The sequence below is a fragment of the Tupaia chinensis genome, unplaced genomic scaffold, assembly GCF_000334495.1.
Source record: "Tupaia chinensis unplaced genomic scaffold, TupChi_1.0 Scaffold138407_1, whole genome shotgun sequence".
Lineage (NCBI taxonomy): Eukaryota > Metazoa > Chordata > Mammalia > Scandentia > Tupaiidae > Tupaia > Tupaia belangeri.
Window position 1 is genome coordinate 3275095 of NW_006198305.1, and position 26391 is coordinate 3301485.

At 42.4% G+C, this 26391-nt stretch overlaps 2 protein-coding genes and 1 pseudogene across 2 annotated transcripts in view; 2 read left to right on the forward strand and 1 right to left on the reverse strand.

The window, feature by feature from the left end:
* MTERF3 (mitochondrial transcription termination factor 3) overlaps positions 1-1485 on the reverse strand; it is a 25464-nt gene extending 23979 nt beyond the window's left edge. Inside the window, exon 1 of the mRNA XM_027765480.1 lies at positions 1382-1485. The gene's annotated coding sequence lies outside the window, so the exon portion shown is untranslated. The remainder of the gene's footprint in view (positions 1-1381) is intronic.
* PTDSS1 (phosphatidylserine synthase 1) overlaps positions 7-26391 on the forward strand; it is a 76483-nt gene continuing 50098 nt past the window's right edge. The window contains exons 1-3 of the mRNA XM_006161304.3: positions 7-222; positions 16206-16297; positions 26246-26290. Coding sequence (XP_006161366.1) covers positions 44-222; positions 16206-16297; positions 26246-26290 — 316 coding nt within the window. The 5' untranslated portion in view covers positions 7-43. The remainder of the gene's footprint in view (positions 223-16205; positions 16298-26245; positions 26291-26391) is intronic.
* On the forward strand, positions 11337-12538 carry LOC106736311 (dnaJ homolog subfamily A member 1 pseudogene; annotated as a pseudogene).

A 26391-nucleotide genomic window follows, 5' to 3' on the forward strand; every position in this document is an offset into this window, starting at 1 on the left:
GGGCCGGGGCCGCCGCAGCCGCGGCAGGACGGGGAGGCGGGCCATGGCATCCTGCGTGGGGACCCGGACCCTGAGCAAGGATGATGTGAACTACAAAATGCATTTCCGGATGATCAACGAGCAGCAAGTGGAGGACATCACCATCGACTTCTTCTACCGACCGCATACCATCACCCTGCTCAGCTTTACCATCGTCAGCCTCATGTACTTTGCCTTCACCAGGTGAGGCGGGCCCGGCCGCGCTGGGGACACGCCCGAGGGCGGAGGGTTAAGCGGGAGGGAGATGGTGAGCAGGGTGGCTCGGTGCGGCTCTGGGGCGACGAAGCGGGCTGCCTGCTCCACGCACCACTCAGCCCCGCCGCCCATGCCCGGTGTCTCGCAGCGCGCCCAGCCTGCTCCCCAACCCCCACCTCTAACCCTTACAGCGCCTCTGGCCCCACTGGGAACTCGCGGGTCACCTAGCATGATCTCTCCCTCACATCACCACACAGGCCCCCTCTGCAGCCCCTCGGCCCCCCGTCCCTACTCAGCACACCGCATGAATCATCTCGTGTGTATCACTTTCAGCACAAGCCACTACACATAAAGCAGCCAATCCACAGTGCTTGCACCCACCGTGCACAGGCCCAGGATACCACCTAGATTTACCCTTTCCGTGGAACTCCTGCTGTGTTCGGCACTACCCGCCATGCACAAAAAAGGCTATGCGAGGTTTCCGTGCTGCACTTCCCACATACACTGCACGCAAATCATCTAGCATAATGCTTCCCCCCACCCTCAAACGCTACCATGATGTACCGCAGCAGAAACTGCTGTTCTAACTAGAACCCACATCACAGCCGACCTTTCCATCCAGCACAGCCCAGTACCCATCACCTCCGGTGGAGTTTGCTGCACAAACATCACACATCACAGCCCACACCCTGCTTGTTCATCGCCTGCTGAAATGGGATCCCGTCAAGCAGTTATAATGTTGCCTGATGCATAGTAAACACTCATGTTTGTTCAATAAAACACATAACCCCCACACAAACATAACACAACTCTTTTTCCTCCGAGAAGGTACACACGTGTTCAAAACATTTCCTGTTCATAGGAACTGCCCAGCCCAACCTTTAAAAACTCGCATCTTGTAGCTCTAGAGCCCTGCATCTGTGGTCCTTCAGGCCCAACCCCAGGGAATGAATTCATTCTGGGTTCGCAATAACAGACCATGGTTCCTACTCACAAGCATTTATTTTTTCTGAATGAACTAATTTAAAGAAAGGATAGTCATACCTATCACACCATGATGGCTAAAAGACTAATCTAGAGTAGTGCAGTTTTGGAAAACGTTGGGAGTTTTTCGTTTTGTTTTATTTTTATGAAACGGGAGTCTCACCGTATTGCTCAGGATGGCTTCGAACCTGTGATCCTCCTGTCTTAACTTCCCAAGTAGTTGGTAGACTATTGATCTTACATGTTACTTAGCCTTCTTCTGAACCTTGGGGTCCACACCTGCAAAATGCAGATAAAATATGTACTTACCTCCTACAGGGTTGGGAATGACTAAGTGAATGCGAGTGAATATTTTTAGCAGAGTACCTGATGCATGTTGTACAATTAATGCCAGCCTCCCGGTATTTTACCCAACATTCAACGTGTAAATAGGAAATGTGTAAAGGTATATTTGGTGATCTCTTAATACCAGATAACTTCTGGTATTAAGTAGAGGGGAGAGTTAAAGGATACTAATTTGTTGTGACCTATGGGACAGCTTGTATAACAAAGAATGACTTGTACCCTACACACACACACACACACACACACACACACATACACACATGCCAGGGTGCCTTTGGGAATCACTGCACTTTGAGATTTTTTGTGTGACCAGTATCCCTCCATATCACACTTGTTCGTACCTCCACTTGACTCTTGGTTCTTATTATGTAAGTGTTTATCCATTTGTATGACTCTACCTAAAGGTTTAAGGTATTGGTAACAATTATGTACATTTTAATAATTGAAGGACACTGCTACTCTTATTGTAAAGTCTGGGAATACTGTGCAGTAGGGCAGGACCAGAGCTTTCCATAATATCTGACCAGATGTATTTTTGGCTTTGGAGAAAAATCTATCTTGCCCCTAATTATGGTTATCTTTGAATACTTTATCATGTCTTCTGATTTTACCATTTCACAACTGTGTGACCACTTAATTTTGCTAAGCCTCAGTTTTCTTATCTGTATGTAAAATGAAAATACCAACACTACTACCTCATAGGATTCTCCACAATAAGGATTAAGTTCAACTTTGCAGATGATCTATTTAGTGTATGGCAGATACTAAGTGTGCAATCAACATTAGTTATTACATAATTTTATCAGAAGCTAATGCCTTCCAAATTATATTTGTTTATTGAATGAGGATGTGGTATGCTCTGAGAAAAAAATATTAAAACATTTAAAAAAAAAAAAAGGTTACTGGATAATGTACATACTCATTTCATAGTAACTTCATTTTAAGTGTGGGTTCTCAATGATTGCATTACCGAGGGAGTTTCTTTGGGAATTAGAAAAGTAATTATGGTATTTTATTTTAAATAATGAGAACCAAGAATGAGCAGCTTATTTCAACATTTTTATCTTTTATATTATTCTAGGCCCTTTCAAAATATTTCTTTCTTCCTCTTTTCTAATCCAGAAAGTCATACTGTTCTGAAATTCCTCCTTTATACCATATCCTGCGAAGGCAATTGATAAACTGCAGCAGTGAAAGTTAACAGCTTCTCGAAAGTAACAGAAGAGTCATAATCTGAAGCTTAGGCTATGACCTTTTCTAAAAACTGTAACAATTTTTGTTTTACTTAAAATGTACCAGGTGTGTGGGGCCGGCAGGTGGCATGGTGGTTAAGGGTGCTCGACTCCCACATGGCTGACTGCAGTTCAAATCCTGGACCTGGTGGCTTGCTCTCTGATACTCTCTCTCTTTCTCACTCTCTCCCTCTCTGGTTAAATTAAAATAAATAAAATAAATGGATAAAGTTAAATAAAGTAATTTTTTAAAAAAATTAAAACTTGCCAGGTATGTGTGCTAAGCAGAGAGAGATGGGAATGGGGTGGGTGAGAAAGCACCTTCATGGGGGAAGGTCACACCACAACACTGCAGTCCTTTCTCCTCTGTTTCTCTCTTCTTTTGGGATTAAATTTTAACAATGTAATTTCACCTACTAATTTCATAAATAGACAGAAATCACATAATGAAAAGCATTGATAACAAGTCTCACCTTATATAAAATCATAAACACCATTAATAGAATTAGTACTTTTTATATCTTATTCATTTTCATAATGATTTCTGACCCTTTTTAGGTGGTACACTGCAATGAGAACTGTCTCCTCCTCCATAAAGAGTGAAAGTAATGACTTTGTGAACTTTATATATTCTCCCCTCTTTTATAATGATTATCTGAAGCACTTTACATTTATTTTACAAGGATTTGGGTTGGTTAACTGTTCATTCAGTTCTTTCAATAAAACATTTTAAAACGGTCTTGAATCTTGTTTTGCAAAGACTAGTTGTCTAAGAGGAAAGAGAGAATTCTTTGGGTTTACCATATTACCACTATGTGACAAACAGTACCTGAATAGTGTCACGTGCTACAGAGAACCAGCGAGAAGGTAGGATTACGAAGGAGTAGAGACAAGTTTGGATTTGTTAAGTAGTTCTTTTGTTAGACAGCAGCTAGGCTAACTTACTTTTTTTTAGTTTACTAGAGGGCTTGTACACTTTAGAGAGAGAGAGAGAGAAAGTGAAAAAGCACACCACAGGGAAGCCAGCCATGCTGCAATCCCATCTCCATTTCTCCTTCCAGGATTTTGGGCATGGACATAGGCACCTGTCATGTTTCTCAAGCTGCTAGGTCTGGAACTTGAACTGCACAGTAGGCCATATAGATCCAGCTGCCTTAACTTTATACTGCCAACTGGCTCGAATCCACTCACTTTTAAACTACAGTGTTTAAATCTGTCCCCATTACCATCATTAAACACAAATGTCAGATACTACCTAGTTATTTCCCTGAGATCTGAAAAGCTCATTTTACTGCATCTTAGAATAAGTATTTCTATACATTAGATGCTTAGGCATGTCCTGAAAGTTTGTTCAGTGAAAGCAGGGAAAGGAAAACCTTTATCTCAAATTCAGAGTATGTTCATTACTAAGATGCTCTGCCATCAGAGGTGGATGAAGTTGTAAATATTGAATGACCTTGTTTTTAAAAACTAAATTTGGGACCAGCAGGTGGTGTGGTGGTTAAGGCACTGGACTCCCACATGGCCAGCTGTGGTTCAAGCCCTGGACCTGACAACCTGATGTGGGAGCATTTAACAAACAAGCGACTCAACTTTTAGATTTGAAAACATCAAAGTCTATTAAATCACATCCGCAGAAGCCCACTTCTCTTTAAGAGCACCTGCCATTAAACGTGACATCTGTGTGCTCTGGCTCTATAATTGAGGAGTTGCAATATTATGTAATTGACATCAGACCTGTTTAGCACTTGTCCAACAAAAATCTTTACTTATCTAGAGGAGATGGTCTTCCTGTAGTTTGCCATACTAGGAGACAGACAAGGGCAGGGAAGTAGACTTCTTATTTTTTTATTTATTTGTTTGTTTCTTTAAAAAAAATTAATTTCCCTATTGACTTTGGGACTCCAGCTCATCACCCTGTCAGTGGGCTGTCACTTTACTCATGGATTCTTGCCAGCCTTCCCTGTCCTTTCCCTTTCAACCATATAAATCCCCATTAGAAAATGTCTCCTGCTGATTCAGTTGTCCTGGTCTTGTTTCCTTTATGTACATCATGTTCTTTTTCTCGCAATAGCAGAAGCCTTAAATGTCCTTGTGCCCTGACATTAGCAATATTAAGTGAACTCTATAGCAACTGTGTGCTGCGATTATACCAACTCTGGTGGTGAACAAAAGCCCTATGTTGTACCTGAAGTCCAGTTAACGTGGATTTAAATATCTTTTTTTTTTAATCTTTTCTTTTTTATGTTTTATGTCCCTAGTAAGATTATAAACCCATTAAAGGGAAAATCATGCCATATATCTCTTTGGGACCTTCTGTAGCAAATAGGCACTTGAGTGACTCAGTATTTATTTATGTTTGATGGTGTCTTAGGTCAGAGAGATTATATACCAAGGCATTACTGCCTCTTAGACTCCTCTTTTTATTTATTTATTTTTCCTTCGTTTATTTCACACCGTCATCCTTTCCCTGTTTCTCAATTCTGTCTGGATTTGGTGCACGCACTCACACGTATTCAGCATGTTTTTCAACTGTTGGGGCCCACATTTGAACCACGATCATCCATGTGGGATCCATTTCCCTTTTCCCCTGTGCTAGAGGGCCAGCCCCAGGCTCCTCTAGTAAGCAGTTTTCATTCTGTTTGCTCTGTTTGAGTAATTAAGGTTACAGCATTTTAGATATAATTCTATTATCAAACATAACACAATTTATTTTGTGGTATAATCCCCATTGCCCCAGATTTCTGTAGGGAAATTAGCAGTTTTTCAGTCTTAGCTCATCTATAAACCAGGATGAGTTCAGTCAACCTGGGTTACTTTCTCAGCCCGCACGTCCTGTTTAATTCAACTTACTGATCCAACAGCCCCTGTTCCATCTAGCGTGGGTCTCTGCAATCCTGGGATTCCCCATCTGGTTTATCTTTAGCACATCCAATTGGGCTTTCAGAGCATTCAGAGCTGTTCTCATTCCTTTCTCAACCCTAAGTTCCACAAAGCCCCAGCTGTTTGGGACAGCAAGTTCCCAGGGCTCAACTCCATCTCCCTGAAGATGAGCCTCCACTGTTGTCCTCATGTTCTTTTTAAGAGAAAAATTGTCCCATCTGTCCCCCACTTGAAGTCTTTCAACTGGATTACCTGTGGTAAAGCACTAGCTGAGCTCTAAAGTCTTTCTATGGAGAGTAGATCTCTTCCTTCATCTTTTCCCCTCCCCCACTGAACACACCCTGGGTCGGGGCAGACCCGGGCAGACCCAGACAGCTTGCCAGTCCACACCCAGTGCAGGTCCACACCCAGTGCGGCTGTCTCTCAGACCAGGAAGCCCCTCCTGCTCCTCATACCCAGCCAGGAGCCCATGGCATCCATCACAATCCATTTAGATGTTTCTCCTTCGTTCTTCATTGTTCGAAAAAGCATAGAGACAGTAGTGTTTATATAGTTTCAAATACTCTTTATTATTATATTGTAATATTTGTTTCAGTGTAGATTTTTTAAAAGAATTATTTTATTTAACTTTATCCACTTATTCATTTATGTTTTAATTTGACCATAGAGGGACAGAGTTTGAGAGAAAGAGAGGGGAAGTGACCACCATGCCACCTGCCGGCCCCATCAGCGTCGATTTCTTGAGGCCAAATATCTTTTTTTTTTTTTTTTTGAGAGAGAGGATTTTTGCTATAGGGCACGTGCACTTGCCAGAAAGACAGAGAGGGACAGAAAGACAGAAAGTGAGAAATCACCCCCCAGGGGGTATGGCCATGCCACAATCCCTTCTCCATTCTCCTCTTGGGATCTTGGGCACACACGCACACGCGCCTCGCGTGAGTTTAAGCCGCCAGGCCTGGGACTCAAACTGCGGTCGACCATGTGGGAGTCCAGCGACATAGCCATTACGCTAACTGCTGGTCCCACCAAATGTTTTTTTTTAATTAATTATTTAATTTTATTTATTATTAGTTTTAAATTTAATTTGCTATAAGACATGTGTGCCCGAGGGAGAGAGAGAGAGAAAGAGAGAGAGAGAGAGAGAAGGAAAGGAAAGCCAGATCTTGGATTTGAGCTGTGTTCATTCACGTGGGTGTCCAGCACCTTAACCGCTACACCACCTACTGGCCTAAGGCCAAATACGATATCTTAATTAACCAAAGATTGGCACTCAGTACATGCTGGATGAATGTACTGTAAGAAATCATTGGTTCACTAAGAACTTCCAGAAACAGCTCTTCTTTAGTTGCTAACTCTATTTCTTGACAGGGATTGTGACTTTCTATAAATTGAAATGAATACGGTATAAAAGATAATACTGGATCAGCTGGTGGCATGGTGATTAAGGCAGCTAGACCCTACGTGGCTGACGGTTTGAGTCCCAGACCCAGCAACTCAAAACACAAGTCAGGCACAGGTGTGTGTACTTGCTAAAAATCCTGAGAGGAGAATGGAAAAGAAGGGATTGCAGCATAACCATACTCCCCCGGGATGGGGGTGCTTTCTCATTTTTCTTTTCTCTGTCTCTTCTTCTGTAAGTGCATATACTCTCTGGCAAATTGCCCCCCCCCCCCAAAAAAAAAGTTACTAAAGTAGTTTACATCAGTTTACTTTGTAAGCCAGAACTAGATTTCCCTTTGCAGGAGAGGATTTTTAACAGTAACTGGTCTAACCATGATCCTATATGTCTGTATTTCAGGGTCTCATATTGAAGGTAAATGAAGGAGAAAGTTGAAAAAGGGATAGGGAACAATTAACCTAGAAACCTTAGTCCTGATAAAGACCAGACATTCTTGTCTGCCTGACCCCAGGACAAAAAGCCTTATTTAATGATCCTGTACAAGTGGAAGGAATTTGCTGTAGTTGCCTAAAGTCTCCCATCCACTGCCTGTGATCAGATATTAAACTGACACAGAACTAGAGTCCAGAATTTCCTTTGAATACAAACTTATTTTGTTGTTGAAACTCAGGACTTGTCTGACTGGGCTAGTAGTTAAGGGAGCTGAATCCCACATGACTGACTGACTTGAAAGACATGCTATGTGCTTTCGCATGCATTCCCCAAATCCTGACAGGATGGAGAAATGCAGCGGGACCACTCCCCATTGGGCGGTATTTTCTCCCTCTCCCTCGCTCTGTCTCTGTCTCTCTCTGATGAGCTCACATATCCTCTGGAAATTAAAATAAGTAAATAAATAAACAAGGGAACAAAAAAATCCTCAGTGCTTTTTCTTACTGTTGTTCTGCTTTTAGGACATTCTGTCTTTGGGTAGTGCCCTATACTTAAAACATAAATGCAATGTATGACAGAATGACATATGAGGTGTTTGAAAACTTGATGGGGGCTGTAGATATTTGCTAATGTTCTCAGTAGGCCTCTGTAGGCCACCCTCTACAAGGGGACAGCAAAGTCACTGTCAGTGGACCTGGGCAGGCTGTGCTTCCGCTTCCATTACCTGAGTCATCAGGCCCGTTCTGCCTTATATATCACCTCACTCATTCTTGCTACCTACAGTATTGAGGATGCCTGCTGTGTGCCAGCCACTGTGCTGGGCACTGGAGCCACCTGGGGAGAACAGGGTAACTCATGCCCCGTGGAGCTTAAGTTACAACTTCCTGTAAGCTGTACGTTTGGTGTTTTTCACCCTGCGCGGTCACTGCTACCCTCTAGGAGCACCTCCTAAGTTTAGCAGAGAGCAGAGCAGACCCTGCCTCCCTAAGTGTGCATGTTCGTGTCATTAGTGAATGCAGCAGTCTTGACCTCGAGCCACCATTTCAGAAGCCCTGTAACTGTGTGGGCAAGATAAAGCAACGGCTTTATTTTCCTCATCCTCCAAGCAAAGATAATACTTGGCTTGCCTTCCCCCCACAAAACTGTGAAGCAGTAAAGTAAAACGCCAGCCAGGAAAGTTCTCTGGGCCTTTCAGAGCCTTATAGACAAGCATTTTGGTATTAGCAATAGCAGTAGACCAAAGAAAGAAGGCAAGGAGCTGTCACAACCTCACAGTTGAAAGCTTGAAGTCTTTTTATTTTATTTTATTTTTTGTTGTTGTTGCTGTAAAGCAAAGGTCTTAGCTGAGTGAGAATTCTGAGGCCATGAGAAGGCAAGATGAGGACTGGGCAATGTGGAACTAAATGGCATGTTCTTCCTTGAGCAGGGGAACCGTAGTACACCTCATAAAGCCTTAGGAAGGCAAGGGGCTGACACCTGCTATACCCCCCAGGTAGGGCTTTTTTGGGGCTTGCTAAGGTAATCAGATGCAGTTCTGTTAATCTTTTATATGTATATATCTTACACACACACACACACACACACACGTATTTCTTTCTTTTTAAAGGAAAGAGAAGGAGAAAGTGTCTACAGAGAGACCCTAGGACATGAACCCACAATCTTTCCCACATAGGTCCAGATGCATCACTACATCACCACCTTACCCTTAAATCCTTTTTTTAAAGTTTAAGTTTATTTTTGTTCATGAGAGTAAGAACAGAGAGAGTGAGAAAGTAAGCACCTTCAATGGAATCCCGCCCTGCCATCTCCTCTTCCATCCTTCCCAGGCAGTCAGGATCACGAGAAATCAGGCCGTGAATGTACTGGTCATCTGGGGGAGCCGAACCCGTGACATTCCATATGGATCCAGCATTGCTGAGCAGAAGGTTACCACTGCTCAACCAAGCCAGCCCCGTAATAGTTTTGTTTTATATCTAACTTTGCCTTTCATCGTGATCCTGTGTACAGTAAGGGAGGGCCATGTCTGCTCATCTCAGCTCCCAGCAGAGTCCCTGCCCAAGGATAGGTACTAAGTAGATGAAGGAATGAGTGACATAAATGAAGAGTGTTCAGACATAGTGAACGAATAACAATGGCCACTTCCTCTGTGCCAGGCACTGTTCTCTGTGTTATTTAATCCTCTCACAAAACCCTGGGAGGTAAAACTGTGATCCTTTTACTGAGGAAGAAATGACATAGAGAGGTTAAGTAATCTTTTCAAGGTCACACAGACTGGCAGTTTGGCCGGAGCCTGCATTTCTAGTCACTGCACTGTGTGGCCTCCTCTCTCTCACTGAGCGAGCATGCACTTTGGAACCAGGTCCCATCAGTAAAATCCACATCAGGATCATTTTCCTCTTGGGGGTTTTATGGAGACTGAGCGAACTGGCCTACAAACCCAGCTAGCGTGGTCAGTGAGGCACAGCATAGAGAGGGTGTCCATAGATCCTGTTCTTGTCCCTTGATTTGGATTTTCGAAGTCACTAGTACGGCCTTTGCAGCCTTGTTCCTGTTTTTGATTGATGATGGACAATTTCTGTGTACCACAGCCTCTGTTTCAAACTCTGGCTTCTTTGGAGTTTAGAGAGGACAGATTCACACCAGGCCTTTGGAGAATGGCCCGATGTACTCAAGTTACCAAGTGTCCTGCATGGTTGCTGGCCAGCTTCACATATGGTTCTCTTTGGGCACCACCCACCTGTAAGGAGCCATCCTAGGTACAGTGGATGCACCTTCCTGCACTCAAGAATTCACACTAGTGTGAACCTGGGGCCCTAAGTTGTAGGGGTTTCTAATTTCTTGTTGAACTAACTCCCCTACCCACTAATCTTTGACTACAATAATTAGATTTTCCTCATTATATATTTTCTGTTTCTGTAAAGGCCTTACTTTATATTTTGGATAACTTTTTATTCTAATTAGGCATATATAAAACTGCCAATTTTCAGACTTACTCAGGTTGCTTAATTGACCTTCTCCCTTCCTAAAACTAAGCCATCCATTGGATCTTCTCTTTTTAATTACATTACTTAAAATTCACAAAATTGCCACTTCACTGATTTTATGTCTTCCTTTATTACTGATTGCAAGTTATAAATTTAGTATTGATGCCCATTTGCAAGCATTTTGACTAGCAGGTAATTTAAAATAGAGACTAATGTGCTGATTTGTAATAGCTATTTATTTATTAAGATTTTAATTTTTCTATTAGCTATTTATGTTCCTTGAAATCGAAGACGCACCAAAGGGTAGATGGTGAAAAGTCTCTTCCACAGCCTTTATCCAGCCCTTCATTTTTTTCACCTTGAAGAAAACCAGTGTCACTATTTCTTGGGTAGATTTTCAGAGATATTCTATATATCTTTAAGAACAAATGATAGCAGGACCAGCAGTTAGCATAATGGCTATGTCACTGTACTCCCACGTAGTCGACCGCGGTTCGGGTCCCGGACCTGGTGGCTTATACTCAAGCCAGGCGAACGTGCATGCATGCCCAAGATCCCGAGAGGAGAAAGGAGGAGAAAGGATTGCGGTGTGGCCATCCCCCCTGGGGGGGGTGATTTTTTTGCATTCTGTCTTTCTGTTTCTCTCTGTCTTTCTGGCAAGCGCACTCACTCTATAAGGGAAAATCCTCTGCCCCCCCCCCAAAAAAAAGTAAAGAACAAATGATAGTTACCTTTCCAGAAGCTTGGGTCAGAATCTAAGGAGCGGCGGCTGCCTGAGCTGTGCACAGCTACGCCCTTCCCCCTCCCCCACACCGGCCTCAGCCAGCTCACTGGCTGTAGAAAATGGTGAAAGAAACGACTTACTATGATGTTTTGGGGGTCAAACCCAATGCTACCAAGGAAGAATTGAAGAAAGCTTTCAGGAAACTGGCCTTAAAGTACCACCCTGATAAGAATCCAAATGAAAGTGAAAAGTTTAAACAGATTCCTCAAGCTTATGAAGTTCTTTCTGATGCGAAGAAAAGGGAATTAAATGGCAAAGGAGGAGAGCAGGCAATTAAAAAAGGTAGAGCAGGTGGTCGTTTTGGCTCCCCAGTGGACATCTTTGATGCTTTTTGGAGGAGGAGAAAGGATGCAAAGAGAAAGAAGAGGTAAAAACGTTGTACATCAGCTGTCAGTAACCTTAGAAGATTTATATAATGGTGCAACAAGAAAACTGGCCCTGCAAAAGAATGTGATTTGTGACAAATGTGAAGGCCAAGGTGGTAAGAAAGGAGCAGTAGAGTGCTGTCCCAATTGTTGAGGTACTGGAATGCAAATAAGAATTCATCAGATAGGACCTGGAATAGTTCAGCAAATTCAGTCTGTATGCATGGAGTGCCAAGGCCATGGAGAGTGGATCAGTCCTAAAGATAGGTATAAAAGTTGCAATGGAAGGAAGATAGTTTGAGAAAAAAAGATTCTAGAAGTTCATATTGACAAAGGCATGAAAGATGGCCAGAAGATAACATTCCATGGTGAAGGAGACCAAGAACCAGAACTGGAGCCCGGAGATGTTATTGTACTAGATCAGAAAGGTCATGCTGTTTTTACTCGGCGAGGAGGAGACCTTTTCATGTGTATGGACATATAGCTGGATGAAACATTGTGTGACTTCCAGAAGCCAATTTCCACTCTTGACAACCAAACCATAGTCATCACCTGTCATCCAGGTCAGATTGTCAAGCATGGAGATATCAAGTATGTGTTAAATGAAGGCATGCCAATTTATCATAAACCATATGAAAAGGGTTGCCTAATCATTAAATTTAAGGTAAACTTCCCTGAGAATGACTTTCTGTCTCCTCATAAACTCTCTGCTGGAAAAACTTCTACCTGAAAGAAAGGAAGTGGAAGAGAATGATGAAATGGACCAGGTAGAACCGATGGACTTTGATCCAAATCAAGAAAGATGGCGCCATTACAATGGAGAAGCATATGAGGATGATGAACATCATCTCCAAGGTGGTGTTCAGTGTCAAACTCTTAATGGGGCCAGTAAATAACACTGCTGGCATTTTATATGCAGTAGTGAATGAGTGAAGGACTGTAATCATAATATGCTCACTACTTGCTATGTTTTTGTTTTAATATTCATCTATAGTAGTGTTTTAAAAAGTTAAATGAAGAATAAATGCAAATATAAAAGCTGAAAAAAGAACAAATGATAACTTATATACTCATACATATGTCCCTTTATTTTTTTGCACAAGTAGTTGCTTATTATAACTACTATTCTACAATTTTCTTTATTTCATGATATTTCTTAGTTTTTCTGAATCAGTAAATAATTTAAAAAGTTTCCTCCTACTCTCTGCACTCTATGGTAAAGTCTGAAAGATTGGAGGACATAAAAGCATTAAAAGTAGTTATGGACACTGGAGACACTGTGGAATGAGGGTGTGAGAAGGGGAGAGTGGAGGGAAGGAAATTAGAGAGAAAAAATAGAGAAGTAAGATAATTGTGGGACACAGAAATGGTTTATTACCTGTTGATGATAACTCGTGACTGGTCTGAGGTATATTTCATGTTGGGTAAATTCTCTATACAAGCCAAATGATGTATAGCAATTGAATGTGTAAAATAATAATAATAAACAAATTTTAAAAATTAAAAAATAAACTTATTTTTATGGCTGCTTAGATTTCCTCTGAGGCTAATTTGTTTATTGAGTCCCCTCTTGGTGAACATTTAGCTTGCTCCCAATCTCTTGAAGTACATAGAATATTGAAGTGAATGACCTGATACATAGTGTCATTTCTGCATACACAAGAGAATATATGAAGGGTACCTTCTCAGAAATGTAATTGCTGAGTCACAGGGTATATGCATTTGTAAATATAGATGTTGTCAAATTGCCCTCCATAAAGGCGTTAATAAATTATACTATAACCACCAATGTTTGACAGTGCCTGGTTTACCTTTCATGTTCTCGCCAGCCCATCCATTAAATTTCTACTTTTGTCAAAGGTAGATTTCTTTTAAAATAGTCTCCAAGTTGTATTTTAATCTACCCATTTTAGTATGAATGCAGTTAAGCAAATTTGCACTAGTCTGAGAGCCATTAGATTTCCTGCTCTTTGAACAGTCTCTTCATAGTCTTTGCTCATTTTTCTGCATGTTTTGCTGTGTCCATTTGTTGTTCTTTCTGTTAATTGATTTCAGAGAGAACGCTTTGTATATTAGGGGAATTAACCTTTTTTCTTTATTTTTTTTCTGGTGGGGGAGGAGGTTGTTATTATTTTTTAATTTGACCAGAGAAAGACAGACAGAGAGAGGGGAAGTGAGAAAGCAAGCAGCCAAGTCTGGGACCAGATCCTTGGTCTGCCATGTGGGAGTCCAGTGCCTTAACCACCATGCCACCTGCTGGCCCCAGCCCTTTGTCTTGATAAGAACTACCAGTATTTTTTCAAAGTTTAACACCTTTGTTTTGATTTTGTTAAGGATTTTTTTGCTGTGACTTCCAGTTTTTTGTCATACTTTATAAAGTTTTTTCTCACTCTGAGATTGTTAGGTTTTTTTTTTTTTAATTCTCTTGTCAACTCTTCTAGTTTTTTTTTTTTTTTTGCTTTTTTCCTTTTTTTTAAAAAAAAAGAATTATTCATTTATTTAATTCCATTTGTTGTTATTATTTTTTAATTTCACCAGAGAGAGACGGAAAGAAAGAGAAAGGGAAATAGCAAGCCACCAGTTCCGGAACTCAAACAACAGTTGCCCATGTGGGAGTCCAGTGCCTTTAACCACCACACCACCTGCCGATCTGCTTTTTATTTTCTTTTAACCTTTAATTCTTCAAATCATCCAGCATTTTTTAGTAAAGTGTTAACATAAATTCAGAAATCACCCATCTCTTCCCTTGCAAGAATTACTAATTTGAGCCTTGCTTTTTATTTACCTATATATTGTGTGCTCTGACAAAAATCTCTTATACCAGCATGTGCCTCTAACATGAGTCAGACTGACAGAGAATTTTTTCATGAGGCAGCTTGCCTCATGAGAAGATCATCTTCAGGGTCTAATAAACCTGGTTTTGAATGCCAACTCGGCAACTTTTTCACCCACACAACAGGTTACATAACCTTCCTGCACCTTTGGTACTTCATTTGTAAATGTGCCCCATTTTGCAAATTAGTTGTGATAAATAGGAGCTACTACGATTTTCACTGATGTCACCAATATCAGGAGCGTGATGTAGGTGTGAATGCCATCGTGTTCCCCCCACATGCAGCCATTCTTCAGTGAAGGCTGGTGTTCCTGGAAATGAGTTATGGGGCAACCCAACCTAAGACAAAAGGCATTGCAAGTATTGATCAGGCTGGCATTTTTAGGGTCGAGTTCATGCATTTCAGGTAAGTACTCAGTTGTTAGAGTGACTATTAAATACTGTTACACTTGAGTAGAAGATGAGTCCTGTCTGTAGTTTGGTTTTGCAGCTAGTGTATAAAGTTATCAGCCAGTATTAGTTTGTCAGTGTATTTGGCCATACAGCTTAAGAAACATTGTATGATCTGCGTGTTCTCTTTACAGAACCTGTGTTCAATCCTGTTGTGAGTCTAGAAATTATTGGGTGCAGAAATTTAGCAGTCTAAATAGAAGTTGGTATCTAAATTAACTTCTGTTTTAAACCAATCCTCTGGGACTTAGTCCCACTATGTAATTCTTTATTGTTTCATTTCACACTCCTTCATGTATTTGATCTTCCAGATTTTTTTCTATGCAAATTTTCTTCTGAGATTTTTTTTTAACCTATTGCTTTTCCTTTAATTTTAACATTTGCCTTTTGAGAGCTTTTATTGTAGTTCTTCCCTAGATGAACTCAACTTCTTTCATTATTTTTAAATTTATTGCTAATAGTCTCATTGTCTCTAAAATATCACTTTCCATTTTTTTTCAGGCTTCTGCCATACGATACGTGCATTTGTCAGAGACAAGAGAGATAGAGAAAGGAAAAGTGAGAAATCACTCCCCCAGTGGGGATGGCCATGCCACAGTCCCTTCTCCTCCATTCTTCTATCAGGATTTTGGGCACGCATGCTCATGTGCCCCGTGTGATTTTCAAACCACCAGGTTGGGGACTTGAACTGAAGTCAACCATGTGGAAATCCAACTGTCTTAACCAGCACATCACCTGCTGGCCCCCCATTCTGTTCTATTGTATGTTCTGCCTACTCATGCTGCACTTTTTTAAGCTGACATGCTGAACTTCCCTCTCCCGAGCATCTCAGTAATTATCAATAATTTAGAAAACCTTGTTCTATATTTCTTGAGCCCCAAATGTGTTTACTAGAGTCTGCTATTTCTATGTAAACTGTGGACACCTAGTTTTTCTCCACTATCAATGTTAAGAAAACTTCCACTTGGGAAATTTTACTTGGTTTTACACAGTAAGTTTCTCCCTAATCAGTAATCAGCCCACAGGTAATTACCAGGTGCCAACTATTTGTCAGGCCCTGAGACTATAAGTGATTAATTGCCTCTTGAGAAGTTTACTTTCTACAGGGAAGACCAAGAGCATTGAGCAACAATTGGCATCATTTTGGTCACTGTGGTTATGGAGGAGATAAAATGAAATTATTAGTCTCTGAATACTTAGAACATGGGGTCTTAATTTCCTCTATATTTGCGATGTAGATAATGAAAACTTAACCCTTGATGTTGTTTTTCTGTTTTCAGGGATGACTCCGTTCCGGAAGACAACATCTGGAGAGGCATCCTCTCTGTTATTTTCTTCTTTCTTATCATCAGCGTATTAGCTTTCCCCAATGGTAAGTAATGTAGCGTATTGCCATACTTTTCCTATACATTGTGCCCTTTTGGTGTTTTTGAGGCATGAATCGTCTAGAGAATGAAACTAGAAAATGAAGTAAAAATAATCTGAATTTTGTGGCATGGTTCAGAGCATAGGGTCTGAAGGCAAAGTGCCCATTCTGCAGCTTCGCAGCTCTGTGGTCTTAGAGGAGCCCCAGGGTGGCTTAAGAGTACTTCAGTCTGTTGTGTTAGATGGAGATAACAGGGAGGTGCTACACTCTGTGAACGGTGACTGGCAAATTGTGAGCTCCCAGTGTCAGCTTTTATTATTGTCGGCTGAGTTGCAAAACACTCATTTGCTGCTGAGGTACTCCTTTTCCTAAGGACAAGGTCAATCCAGTAGTGAATGTTTCTTAAATAATTCATCTTCAGGTGATCTTTTGTCACAATAAACTTTGCTGATGATGCATTTGGGCTGTGAATTTCTAAATGAAGGAAAAAAAGGCAGTTGTTACTCTACATTTTGTCTCAATCATGATTGTAGAAGGAGTGAGGAAACGCCCTTGTTTAAAACACAGTTTTGGTATTGTGCCATGCTAGTGAGTCATTCCTTTCTGCTGAACTGTGCCTTTCACATTTATTTATTTATTTTCAGTACCTTTTCCCTAGGATATCCTCTACCTTTTTTGGGTAACCATTTCTAAATACTCACTCATATCCTTTATATTTTTTTTCAGAGAGATTTTCACTATAGGGCACGTGCACTCGCCAAAAAGACAGACAGAGACAGAGAGAGAAAGTGAGAAATCACTCCCCAGGGGGGATGGCCACGCCGCAGTCCCTTCTCCTCCATTCTCTTCTCGGGATCTTGGGCACGCACACACACGCACACGCGTGAGTTTAAGCCACTGGGTCCGGGACTCGAACCGCGGTTGACTGCATGGGGGTCCAGCGACATTTAGCCATTACGCTAACTGCTAGTCCCTATTTATTTATTTTTTAAGGTACCAAAGGTAATGAGGTTTGGGGATTAAGTTTACTTGACATAACATTTTTTTGAGATTTCTACTGGTTTTTCCTCTATTGCCTAATGAAGTCCTCAAAGTTGACTTAATCTTCAAAGTAGACTTAATCTGCCTAATCTCTCATTGTGGACCTGTGCTTTTATTTTGATTTTGGACAGATAGAACCTAAGCTTGCCTATGCTTTCCTAGTCATGGCCGTTTGGACTTTGCTACGTACAGAGAGAGAAGGACCCACAGAGCTTGAGAGTGCAGCCTGCTCAGGTTACAGATGCGAAAGCTGACCTGTGTCTGGGTCATCCATGGGAGCTCACCCAGCCACTTGCTATCGGCCTGTCATCAGGGCCTCTAAGCACTCCTCATTTCCTTCCTCAGTGTTGTTCTGCTCATCTCCTATTAGGTCCGTTGTGATGTGTTTTATTTCTGTCTTCCTACATAATATGTTTCTGTCTCCTTCTGTTTTTTTTCCCTTTCTGCCAGTCTGGCTATTCTCTCTCCCCACAGTGGGATTCTAGTTGGCCTGTACCTGGTGTGCTTTAGATCCTACAGAAGGGGGCTGGTGGTCGAAACTGCTTCGTCATTGCCCAAATGTTGTCTGTCTGTACCTGGCAAATTGATCTGAACCTTCCAGTTGTCTCTTTTTTCTCCCCTAGACTTGCTTTATCATCTTCCCGCCTCTACCCATATACTATAGTGTGCTTAATGGTTTGTCCCCCAAAGGTTTGTGTTTTGGAATTTGGTCCCTTATGTAATGGCTTTGGGATGTGGTGAGACTTTTTTTTTGAGAGGTTTTTCCTATAGGGCATGTGCGCCCACCAGAAAGACAGAGAGATAGAAAGCGAAAAATCACCCCCTAGCGGGGATGACCACGCTGCAGTCCCCTCTCCTCCATTCTCTTGGAATCCTGGGCACGCACGCACACGTTTAAGCCACTGGGTCCAGGACTCGAACCACGGCCGACCACATAGGAGTCCAGCAACATAGCCATTCTGCTAACTGCTTGTCCTGAGATGTGGTGAGACCTTTAAGAGGGGAGACTTAGCAGACAGTGGCTGGACTGTGGAGGCCTTGCCCTCATGAATGGATTAAAGCCGTCCCAGGAGAGGGAATACATTCTCACTCTCATTCTAAGGGGTTCGTTCCCACAAGAGTGGGGATATAGAAGAAAGATGACTGCTCCCAAGTCTCTTTCTCTGTCTCTTTTCTGTGTCTGTTATTTTCTCTGTATCCATTATTCACATTGTAATGCAAGCTGGCCAAGTGCCAGCCTCAGGCCTTTGGATTCTTTAGGCATCAGAACTGTGAGTCAAGTGAGCTTCTTTTTATAAGTCACCCAGGCTCAGGTATTTCTGTGTGTTTGATCCACAGCAAAATAGCAGACTAAGAAAATGTGTGTCTACACACACACACACACATACCACTCATCTGTAGGGAGAACACACCAAAAATAGGTACAGGTCCTTTGGCCTACAAGACTGACCACAGTTCTTGAAAAACACACCAGGATGTGAGCATGCGTGCTCCAAATCCCAGCAGGATGAAGAAATGGAGGACAAGGGACTGTGGTGCTTTCTCCCTCTGTCTCTCTCTAATGAATGTACATGCTCTCTGGCAATTACAGAGAAGAAAAGGATAGTGGTAGTTCAGTGGTAGTTCCGTGTCCTGTGTGGGAGGGACTGGGACGTTTATTAGGGAGGCGAGTACTTAGAGGGAGTTCTCGAAGCCAGATGTATGTAGCAAAAACATTGTGTGTACTTTGTTTTTAAAATCCATTATTCACACTTTGCATAAAATTAATAAAACTTTCCGTTTTCCACATGAAGGAGTGTTATTGAGTATTTTAAGATTGGGAGTGGCTTTAGGGGGTGCCAGTGGAAATGGAGAGCTGGCAGGGTCATTAGAGAAGGGTGTCCGTAACCTGTGTCACCTGCCCCCTCAGAGCCAGTTTTCAGTTGTCAGGCCTTGCCGGGAGCTGTTGTGCTGAGGTCCCTCTTCTCTGAGAGGTGTATACATGCCTCTTCTTGCTCCAGTCTTGTCATCTTATTTTCCGTTCTCCCATCCTTGGCATGTAGTCTTAAATTAAGAAATCAAAATGAATGTGAGAAATGAAACCTGAATCCTACCACCTCCTTCAAGGTAGTTTTGGGGAAGCACTGGATAGCATGCCCAGAATGATTCCATTTTGGCAACTTCAAATGCACTTATCCTTGACCTAGTAGTGAAGGCTGCCCTGCATGTTTATGGGGGTTTGATTGTATCCATATGTCTCAGTTCCTGTGAGGGAGTTCATATATGCTACCTGTGTGGCGAAATTGGTCAACTCCAGCGGGAAGGGGGCCCTATGATTCTTATGTACAGTCTGAATTAACAAAGAAGGCCCTGAATTTTCTCCACAATGTTTTATAACTGCCCAAATGCTTTTGGCTACATTTAACAGAAAACTCATTTTGAAATGGCTTGAACAATAAGGAAAATGTTTACTTTCTTAAGTCACAGTCACAAGAAGATCAACGGTAAGATGGTTCCTGGGTTGGCCAGCTAAGCAGTTCACAGCATGGAACACCCAGATTCTCTACCTCTTTCTTTTCTGCCGTCCTCAGTGTGGTGGGCCCAGCCTGGCCTCTGCCCCAGATAGCTCTTCTTGGGCTGGACGTACAGTGGTGGGTGATGTCCAACAGAACTAAATGCACACTCTTCCTGGGGGCCTACTATTAAAGTGTGAAGAAACCTTTTCTAGAAACCCTCCGGCACATTTGCCTTCACATCGCTTTGTCTAGAATTGGACCACCTGTCTCTGCTCTAGGCAGTCTGGAGGAGAGGGGTTTACAATACCTGGAGGTACAGATGTTTACTACATACCTAAGTGCTGTAAGGCCAACAAGGGACCGGGATTACCTCCATTGGCTTGGCATTCACCCCGAGTCACACATGAGAGGAACAGACAGACAAAATCCCACTGGACAATCAACAGGGTGTATGGCAGGATAAGGTTCTCTAGGGTTCCTTCCTTCAGTCCTAAAGACAGACGTGGAAGGAGAGGACCAGGGGAATGAGAGTCTATGTCCACTCAAGCTTCTCTCCTGCCACCATCTTCCCTTCCACCCTGTTTTTCTATTCTTTCTTGGCTCCTTTAAAAAGAAATATTTTTAATGCTACCTCCATCCCATTTTAGCAACTGACACTCAAATATAAGTGCAATTTTAAATATACCATCATATCACTGGAGTGAAATTTAGAAACCTATCTGAGTCTGCAGTTGGCAGTGAGACTTCTTTCAACAGGTGACCTTCTGGTATGTTCCACAGCTTCTGAGGGGTTCCTTAAACTGCTTATCTCCCCTTCCACCCTACCTAAAGCAGCCCACCCTGACCTGAATCTCCAGAGCCTGACCCACCCATCAATCAATAGCCTACCATAAACATATGTTAAATTAATGACTCTATCAGAAAAAATAACTTAGAGAATTACCTCACTTTCCCTTTAGTTGCCTGAAAGAGGAATAACATTCAGCACTTCTTTAAAGTATTTTTAGGAGAATAAATTACTAGTATTTCTTGATTTTCCTGAGTTTATCATTCTGTTTGTTCTTCCACCTCATTTGACTTCTCTGAGCTGAGATAATGCTAATCATGTCTCTTTGATGTTTGAAAGTGATCAGAAGGTTCACCTTCTACTAAATTTTTAAAACTCCCCTCTCTTCTTTGTCCTCTGCTTCACTAGTTTTTTCTTGTAAATGGAATTCTTTTTTAGGTTTGAACTTTGCTTAGAGATAATTTTATTTACCTTTTGAAGGTGTTCTTATGAGAATTTAGACTTTAAAATCCAGCTACTCCTCATTTAATGATCTACCTGATTACCAACCACTTGAGCTTATGACCTGCTCTCCAGCAAGGGAAATCCTCTTTCTCCACTTTGTCTTGTTCCCACAGTGGGTTAGTAATCACTACAGGAAGTGTTCACAATCACGTAAGACTACATATGTTATTTATAAATGTGTCCTTTATTAGGTACCCATAGTAGTATTCAGAATAAATAAAAACGATTACTCCAGATTTATGTTATTGTGTTATGGTGTGTCTTATCACTTCCTGGTATGTATCTAATTTTTGAATAGATAGAATTACATTATTCTAATGTGGCGTCATGTAATAGGTATTGAAAAATAAGTTTCCTGTGGCTCCATGACACCCCACAAGACATCTGCCTTTTAAGTTCCTTGTGTATAGACCAATTCACTTAAAGATCTAACCTAGTCTTAGGAATGGAACTTGGTAGGGTGTTTAAGGGAGGTGTGCCTGTACAAATGACGAGAAGAAGCCAACTAAGAAGGCTTGCCCAGAGCCTGTGGCCTGAGGATACAAACATGTAAGCTGGTGGATAGCCAACTTCTGACTTTTGTTAAAAGAATTATAGTTCCTAGGGACCAGAAGATGGCGTAATGGTTAGGTAGCTGGACTCCCATGTCAACCACAGTTCAGAGCCCTGGACCTGGCAGCTTAAAACTCATGCCAGATGCATGTGCATGTGTGTGTGTGCCCAAGATTCCAAAAGGAGAATGAAGGAAAAGAGATTATGGCATGGAGAATGATTTCTCACTTTCTGTCTCTCTGTCTCTCTGTCTCTCTGGCTAGCATATGCACCCTATAACAAAAATCTCTTTAAAAAAAAAAAAAAGAATTAAAGTTCCCTAAAGTTAAGACCCTTGTACCTAATTATTCATGGGTATAGCTATTTCTGATGAGTCAAGGAATGACCTTATTTTCTCATTTCTGACTTAGTTTTTTAAGTGCTCACTCTTCCTATAACAAAGACTTTGGGATTCTGTTTGTCTTGAAATTAAGCTTGCTCTTAATATCTGATTGAGAATGATGTCCTCTAGATGCAAGGGCCGATAAACTAAGACAGGTAGCTTGTAAACATGCCTCATAAGAAAACTAAGATCCAGAACAAAACAGCATCTGTCTCTGCCTCACTGCCCAGAAAATGTCTTCCCCGTCTCTCCTGCATAAACAAGATGAGTAACCAAACTGAGGATCCAAATTCTTTTAGGGTGCTTTTCTCAGATGGGAATTAAAGCACCGAGGTCTGGCCTCTGGCGTTGTCACTGCTGTGCAGGACTGCAAAGCTAGAAGCCACCCCTGACTGTGGTTCAGTTCAGGTCACCAGCCAAGTTGGCCTTAAACATGCCAGGGTCGCGTGTGCCCAGCCAGGGTCTTGGCGAGCTGGCAAATCAGAGGAAGGAGATTGCAATGTGACCAATCCCTGTGGAGGGTGTCTCTCTGTTTCTCTCTCTTTCTTTTGCACATACACACACTCTATCCTGAATAAAAAGAATGAAAGCTGTCCCTTAGAAAGCATGCTATGAAGTGGGGCATGCCTAATAACCTCAGAACTAGAACAGTAGTCAGGGAGAGAAAGGGGGTGCCTCTTTATGAGACCACTGAGAAAATGGTCTGTTGGGAAGTATGACTTGTTCAGGGGGCACTGAGGGTCCCAGGATGCCATAGGTGTCTTGACGTGCCTGAGAGGTGACTGCTCTGGAGCGTGGGGCTCCTCCGTTGCATCTCCCTTGCAGGCTGAGGCTCTTCCAAAGTGACTTGGCTATGGTAAACACATGGGGTGACCTAGTGAGTGCAGGGATCAAGGCCTGGAATAGAGGAAGACGGCCAGACTCATCGGCGGGTCGCTTTGTTTTGTTTAGCAAGGTTACTGACTTTGACGGTAAAGATGGTACTCTCAGTGTGGAGTGCTGCTACCGTGTACTTCCTGAGCACCACATGGAAAAATTCAGAGCTGCTTCTCAGCAAGTAGAGGGCAGTTGTGACGAGCCTCATAACTTGTGAGGAGGCAGATGTGATGATTGAAATAAAGCCTGGCTTGAGTTTTGAAGTGAGCTACTGGAAGGGTCACCTTATATATAGTCAGAAGACACATGGCAGTGGGACCAGCAGGTGGCATGGTGGTTAAGGGTGCTGGACTCCCACATGGTTCGAGTTCTAGACTTGGTGGCTTGCTTTCTCACTTTCCCTTTCTCTCTCCCTCTGTCTCTAGTAAAATTAAAAAATAATAACAAATAGAGTTAAATAAATAAATCTTTTAAAAAAAAAAAGAAGACACATGGTGGTGCTGACCTACCAGGTAAGGGTAGGCCTGACTTACACCTCCAGAGGTATCAGTTCCCTGCCCTTCCCTGGTCCTTTCCATTTTTCCTGACCTTGCTCATCACTTCCTTAAGTAAACCTTCCTCTTTGTGTTTTTGTTTTGTTTGTTTTTTAATTGTCAGAGGGCATGTACACTTACCAGAGAGAGAGAAAGCACGCCTCAGTGGGTCATGGTCATGCCACAATCCTTTTTCCTCCATTCTTCTTCCTGTAAGGCTCCTGGGCATGCATACATAACTGCCCGGTATGTTTTCAGATCTCCCCGGGCCAGGATTCAAACCATGGTTGGCTCAAATGTAGATCTGGCTCCTCATGCATAGGGCTTAACCACTGTGCTATGGGGATCCTCCGCTCTAAACCACCCTCGTTTGTATGGCTCTCCCACTGTCCTCGCTCTGAAAGCAATTCTGTTCATCCCTCTAGCTCTCCTTCTCCTGCACTGACCCAGTCTGTTACAGGGTACAGGAGAGTATACAGGTGCCCTTCATCCTGGGGGCAGACCAAGGTGACGGCTGAGGTGGAATCCTCTGGGCTACATGTTCTCATCCTCAGGATCCTTTCCCGTGAAATGGAAATGGGGATTACACGGAGTCCTCAAGAGAGTGAGACACTGCGTGGAGGTCTTGTTCCACAGCCTGGTGACAGTAAGTGCTCAGGGAAGCACTGCTGACTGTGATCAGTGTGACTGCTCACCAGAGTAATGCTGTTCGTGACCTTAGGTGTCAGGTGGGCATGGTATTCTTCTGCAAGCCAAATCATAGGTCATAAAATTGGAGCGTTGGACTTTGTGAGAGGAAAGCAGAGAAAAAGCTGGAATTCTACTATATCCAATTCCACTAAATACCAATATCATTAATTTAATGATATTGATGAAGTAATATTTGCAAGCCATGCAGCCAACCACCTGAATACTGAAGTCACTCCTGGGAACATGTCAAGAACCGTCACCAGTCATCAGATAAGAGTAACATTTGGAGGAAAATCATTGCAAAGATGAGTGTTTTAGCCATCAGTTTCCCAATGACTTTGGACAAAAGGTAGCCACGTTCTGTTGCCTGGAAGAGAAGATTCTGGTGCTTATGCTTCACAGTGACTTTCTGAGAAAGAAGCAGCTGACTGAAAAAGAACACGGGTGTTCTTCAGTGTCTGAGCCTTCGCTCTCAGAACTCAGAGATCAAATGTATCTGGATAAACTATTCAATAATTCCCTCATCATGTGAGCTCTCACTTCTGCCATCAAAAATTAGGAACTTAATTCATTTGAATTTTAGAACAGAATCTCACCTACCAGAGCTCTCATTGTTTAAGGAATGATACAGATTTGGATATTAGGGGCCTCTTAGGATTTTCCTAATCTGAGTTTGATTCATTAAAAGACAGGAGTGAGAATATGTTTCAGTGTAGTCTTTTTATAAAGACATAGATGAGTTTAGCATGAGTTGCAGAATGAAAATTACAGAGCAATTCATGTTTGCCTTAGACAGGATTCAAGGTTACAAGCCACAGGGGTTGACTCTGCTCATTAAAGAGCCTGGTAAAGAATGCGGACTGGCTCAGAGATTGTAGGAGGGCTTGGAAAGCTGGCCTGAGGCTAAACTAAACCAGGCACCACACTCAGAACCGGTCGGAGGACAGCCCAGCAAGCCTTGGCCAGAGTCTGCCCCCCTGTCATGTCTACAGTGGATTTCAGTGGAACTGCTCCTGTCACCATGCCCAGTGCTACCTCAGTGTGGGGGTCCCCACCACCCTACTAGCACCCCAGCTGACCAGGGCCAGAGAGATGGAGAGGGTACTCTGCATACTTCCCTCTACTGTCACTGATTCAAGGTCCAGTCTGGCCTAGGTGCAGCTGAAGACTGAGCCCTAGCTGTGAAAAAAGCTGAGAGACCAGCTCTGGCATCCTCTGAAGCCATGGGATCCCTAGTGTGGGAAAGTCTCCAAAAGATGTCTGCTCAAAGATGGGTGTCCCCACTGCCCCACCCCACCCCACCCCCCAAAAAGAAAACACAACATGATAAGAAACCATTAGAATAGTGCTTGTAGATGTTTCCGAGTCAGACTTCTTCAGGTAATGGTAACCTGACTTAGTAGATCAAGGCCCTCCTGCCTCTTTTCCTTTCTTCCTTCCACTTTTACTGAAATAGAAGATAAAATACTGATGTACCACTTGCAGGAGGTTTCCTCCTGTGAAACTTTTCTTCTGACTGTGTGAAATCTGCATCTGTCTCTAAACTGGACTGCCGTGTGAGAGCTACGTGTTAGCACAGGTCATAACCAACGGCCACCGTACTGGCATGTTTGGATGTTCATAAGGTTTGTTTTGGGTTCAGCTCTCCACACCACTTGTTTCCAAAGCACAATTTCTTATCTTTCATTTTCAGTTTGTCTGCCTGCCTGCCTATCCATCTGTCCATTCTCCAACCCTCACCATCCATCACCAGCAAAACAAGACTGTCCAGAACTTCTTTCCCTGGAGCCCCTGGGGACACTTGGTGTTCTATTTGCTTAAAGGCTGGCCTGGTCGCCTACTCGCTGTTGTAACACTGTTTCTATGGGAAATGAGGTGGAGAGGTGCCTGTTGTTTCTGATTGTGGAGATAGTGTTACAGTGTAGGTGAAACATTTCAACCTAGACTTTGACCTCCAAATATTACGTTGGAAATAAAATACCATTAAGAGAGCTTCTTATGGTTATCTATTTGGAGATAAGCAGCTTTTCTTTGGTTTGAGTCTCCCGGTTGGAAGCTGGCTCACTCTAACTTTACAGTGTTATGTCTCTGCAGGTCCCTTTACTCGACCTCATCCAGCCTTATGGCGAATGGTTTTTGGTGAGTATCTCTTAGTTGTAAACATATACTGTACTGTACTTTCCAAAATCTTTTCCTGTGTATCACTATAGCACCTTTACTTACCTCTCTATAACTAAAAC